Source organism: Balaenoptera musculus, chromosome 4 (assembly GCF_009873245.2).
Source record: "Balaenoptera musculus isolate JJ_BM4_2016_0621 chromosome 4, mBalMus1.pri.v3, whole genome shotgun sequence".
NCBI lineage: Eukaryota > Metazoa > Chordata > Mammalia > Artiodactyla > Balaenopteridae > Balaenoptera > Balaenoptera musculus.
Window position 1 is genome coordinate 91264666 of NC_045788.1, and position 4707 is coordinate 91269372.

The following is a 4707-nucleotide window of genomic DNA, read 5'->3' on the forward strand; positions in this document are numbered from 1 at the left end:
CACCTGTAGCTATGTAAATTTATATTTAAATTAATCAAAATTAAATTTAAAAAATTTAGTTTATCAGTCATGCTGACCACACACCAAGTCCTCAACAGCTGCATGTGGTTAGTGACTACCATATTAGATGGTGAAGATTTAGAACTAGTAGACTAGCTCACCTAGCCAGTGATATTTTAGAGCCTAGCACTGTTCATAGAGAAACAAAATAAATATTATCTGAATTAGCTTACTAATGAATCTTTAGGGAGCAGCAATTCCATGTATTTTCTCTTCATGATGGAGTGGTAGATTTTGTATGCTGATATAGGAATATGCGTACTTTTTTTTTTTACATCTTTATTGGAGTATAATTGCTTTAAAATGTTGTGTTAGTTTCTACTGTATAACAAAGTGAATCAGCTATATGTATACATATATCCCCATATCCCCTCTCTCTTGCCTCTCCCTCCCACCCTCCCTATCCCACCCCTCTAGGTGGTCACAGAGCACCGAGTTGATCTCCCTGTGCTATGCAGCTGCTTCCTACGAGCTATCTATTTTACATTTGGTAGAGTGTATCATACCAGCTTACCCTTCCCCCCAACCCTGTATCCTCAAGTCCATTCTCTACGTCTGCATCTTTATTCATGTCCTGCCCCTAGGTTCATCAGAACCATTTTTTTTTTTTTAGATTCCTTATCTATGTGTCACCATATGGTATTTGTTTTTCTCTTTTTAACTTACGTCACTCTGTTTGACAGACTCTAGGTCCATCCACCTCACTACAAATAATTTCGTTTCTTTTTATGGCTGAGTAATATTCCATTGTATATATGTACCACATCTTCTTTATGCATTCATCTGTCAGTGGACACTTAGGTTGCTTCCATGTTCTGGCTATTGTAAATAGTGCTACAATGAACACTGTGGCACACGTCTCTTTTTGAATTATGGTTTTCTCAAGGTATATGCCCAGGAGTGGGATTATTAGGTCATATGGTAGTTCTATTTTTAGTTTTTTAAGGAACCTTCATATAGTTCTCAATAGTGGTTGTATCAATTTACATTCCCACCAACAGTGCCAGAGGGTTCCCTTTTCTCCACACCCTCTCCAGCATTTATTGTTTGTAGATTTTTCGATGATGGCCATTCTGACTGGTGTGAGGTGATACCTCATTGTAGTTTTGATTTCCATTTCTCTAATGATTAGTGATGTTGAGCATCCTTTCATGTGTTTGTTGGCAATCTGTATATCTTCTTTGGAGAAATGTCTATTTAGGTCTTCTGCCCATTTTTGGATTGGCTTGTTTGTTTTTTTGATATTGAGCTGCATGAGCTGCTTGTAAATTTTAGAGATTCATCCTTTGTCAGTTGCTTCATTTGCAAATATTTTCTCCCATTCTGAGGGTTGTCTTTTCGTCTTGTTTATGGTTTCCTTTGCTGTGCAAAAGCTTTGAAGTTTCATTAGGTCCCATTGTTTATTTTGTTTTTATTTCCATTTCTCTAGGAGGTGGGTCAAAAAGGATCTTGCTATGATTTATGTCATAGAGTGTTCTGCCTATGTTTTCCTCTAAGAGTTTGATAGTGTCTGGCCTTACATTTAGGTCTTTAATCCATTTTGAGTTTATTTATTTATTTATTTTTCTTAATGTGTAAATTCATTTATTAATTTAAATAAAAATATATGATCCCCACCACACAAACAGGTAACTCTAAATCTACTTTGAAGTTGAATCAATCAATAAGCATCTATTTGGAAACTATGTACCTAGTATCATATTATACCAAAGATAAGGCTCCTGTCCTCACAGAATATATAGATCATTGGTAATCAATCATTAACCTAGTTAATGTCATAATATATTGGGGAATACATTGGAAAACTAACAAGTTTCTCTGTACATCATTTATCTTGCCCTTCTGAGAGACTTGTAGATCTAGATGAGATTAGTTTGGAAAAGGTGTCTTATTTAGTCCAGAAAATCTTCAGTGTAATATAGTTCTGGGCTAATCAGAGACTAAAGAACCTTTATAAGGTTCTTCTTTTGTTTTGTTTTCTTTTTAAGATTTTTGGATGTGGACCATTTTTAAAGTTTTTATTGAATTTGTTACAATATTGTTTCTGTTTTCTGTTTTGGTTTTTTTGGCCCCAAGGCATGTGGAATCCTAGCTTCCCAACCAGGGAACAAACCTACACCACCGGCACTGGTAGGCAAAGTCTCAACAACTGGATCACCAGGGACGTCCCTATAAGGTTCTTATAAAGAAGTAGGCTTGGAAATCAAGCAGTCTTACTTTGAATTAGCATGTTTTAGTCAAAGGTATGGAATCAATGATCAAGTATCAGTTAGGAATTTCTGTAATGCCCTCCAATGCCAAGTGACCACTAATATTCTATTTCCTACTATGATGAATCCTGGATGAGAGGCAGAAGGCATAAAGAATATTGCCAGCTAGAAAATAAATTGCACTCCAATGTCTATGATCGCTAAAGATAAATCTTTTTTTTAATATAAGAAACTCACTGAATCAAATGAATGCTAATTAAAGCAAATGTACGTAAAACTGAGATAAGAAACCTTTAATTACGCAGGAAATCTGTGGAAGGATTAATCATTTAAAGAGAAGAGTCATTTTTCCAGTAGCCCCACTGCTATGAATGATATCTTCATGAGCCTGGGCCACGTTCTCCAATGGATACTGGGGACCTATTATTGGTCTCAACCAACCAATTTCCATTCCAGCTTGAAGGGCTGCTGCAAACTGCTGAAATTCCTCCTTGGTGGATGAATAGAGAGCAACTCCTATTATGCTAGATTCCTTTGCCATGGTGTCCTGTGGGTTTATTTCAATAGGACCCCTGCTGCCAACAACTATTACTCGTCCTCCATGTGACAAAAGATTCAAATCTTGCTAAGATTTACATTCGCTAGCATTTCAATAATCACATCAACTCCTTTTTCACCAACAGATTTCTTAATTTTATCAATGTAATTAGCTTCTTTGTGATTAAACACTTCGTGGGCTCCATTTTGCAAAACAATCTTTTGTCCTTCCTCAGTACCAGCTATGCCCAAAACCTGTAAGCCATAAGCTCTAGCAATTTGGCATGCTGCTATTCCAACCCCTCCACTAGCCCCATGAACCAGAACACTTTCTCCAGCTTTCACACGGGCACTGTGAAGCAGAGCTTGATAAGCAGTAAAATACGGGATCCCGATGGCAGCTCCTTGTTTAAAGTCCAGTTTTTCTGGCAGTGTGTAAACAGTGTGATCGGCTGCCAGAGCGTACTCTGCATAGCCCCCAGAGATTGTGCTGGTAGTGAAAACTCTGTCACCTTTCTTGAAAGCAGATACACTCTCTCCGACAGCTTCTATTATTCCAGCCACATCTAAGCCAGGAGTATAGGGTAGAAGTGGTTTTCTACTGTAAGTACTAGAGCGAATATATGTGTCCACTGGGTTTACACCACATGCTTGGACTTTAATTAGAACCTGATGGTCTTTCGGAATTGGTATGGCAACATTCGACTGGAGTTTTACCACTTCTGGTCCACCAAATTCAAAAACTCTAATAGCGCTCATCAACTTCTGTCCAGTCGCCATGGTGACCTAGATACTGGTTCTAGAGTGGGAAATCAAAATCTGTGAGTGTTCCCTCAGGTTCCACGGAAAAAAGCCATTTTGAGTTTATTTTTGTGTATGGTGTTAGGGAGTGTTCTAATTTCATTCTTTTACATGTAGCTGTCCAGTTTTCCCAGCACCACTTCTTGAAGAGGTTGTCTTTTCTCCATTTTATATTCTTGCTTCCTTTGTCAAAGATAAGGTGACCATATGTGTTTGGGTTTATCTCTGGGCTTTCTATCCTGTTCCATTGATCTATATTTCTGGTTTTGTGCTAGTACCATACTGTCTTGATTACTGTAGCTTTGTAGTATAGTCTGAAGTCAGGGAGCCTGATTCCTCCAGCTCTGTTTTTCTTTCAAATATTTCTTTGGCTATTTGGGGTCTTTTGTGTTTCCATACAAATTATAAAATTTTTTGTTCTAATTCTGTGAAAAATGCCATTGGTAGTTTGATAGGGATTGCACTGAATCTGTAGATTGCTTTGGGTAGTATAGTCATTATCACAAAGCTGATCCTTCCAATCAAAGAACATGGTACATCTCTCCATCTGTTTGTATCGTCTTTGATTTCTTTCAAAGGTAACTTATAGTTTTCTGCATACATATTTTTTGTCTCCTTAGGTAGGTTTATTCCTAGGTATTTTATTCTTTTTGTTGCAGTGGTAAATGGGAGTGTTTCCTTAATTTCTCTTTCTGATTTTTCATCATTAGTGTATAGGAACGCAAGAGATTTCTGTGCATTAAGTTTGTACCCTGCTACTTTAACAAATCCATTGATTAGTTCTACTAGTTTTCTGGTAGCATCTTTAGGATTCTTTATGTATAGTATCGTGTCATCTGAAAACAGTGATGGTTTTACTTCTTCTTTTGCAATTTGGATTCCTTTTATTTCTTTTTCTTCTATGACTGCCATGGCTAAAACTTCCAAAACTATGTTGAATAATAGTGGTGAGAGTGGGCAACCTTGTCTTGTTCCTGATCTTAGAGGAAATGGTTTCAGTTTGTCACCATTAAGAACGATGTTGGCTGTGGGTTTGTCATATATGGCCTTTCTTATGTTGAGGTAGGTTCCCTCTATGCCCACTTTCTGGAGGGTTTTT

At 37.3% G+C, this 4707-nt stretch overlaps 1 protein-coding gene across 1 annotated transcript; it reads right to left on the minus strand.

Moving 5' to 3' along the window:
- Window positions 1–2584: 2584 nt before the first annotated feature.
- LOC118895007 (zeta-crystallin-like) lies at window positions 2585–3653 on the minus strand. The gene is given in 2 exon segments (XM_036851858.1): window positions 2585–2897; window positions 2900–3653. Coding segments are annotated over 2 exon segments (990 nt in total). The 5' UTR covers window positions 3588–3653; the 3' UTR covers window positions 2585–2595.
- Between the last annotated feature and the right edge of the window lie 1054 nt (window positions 3654–4707).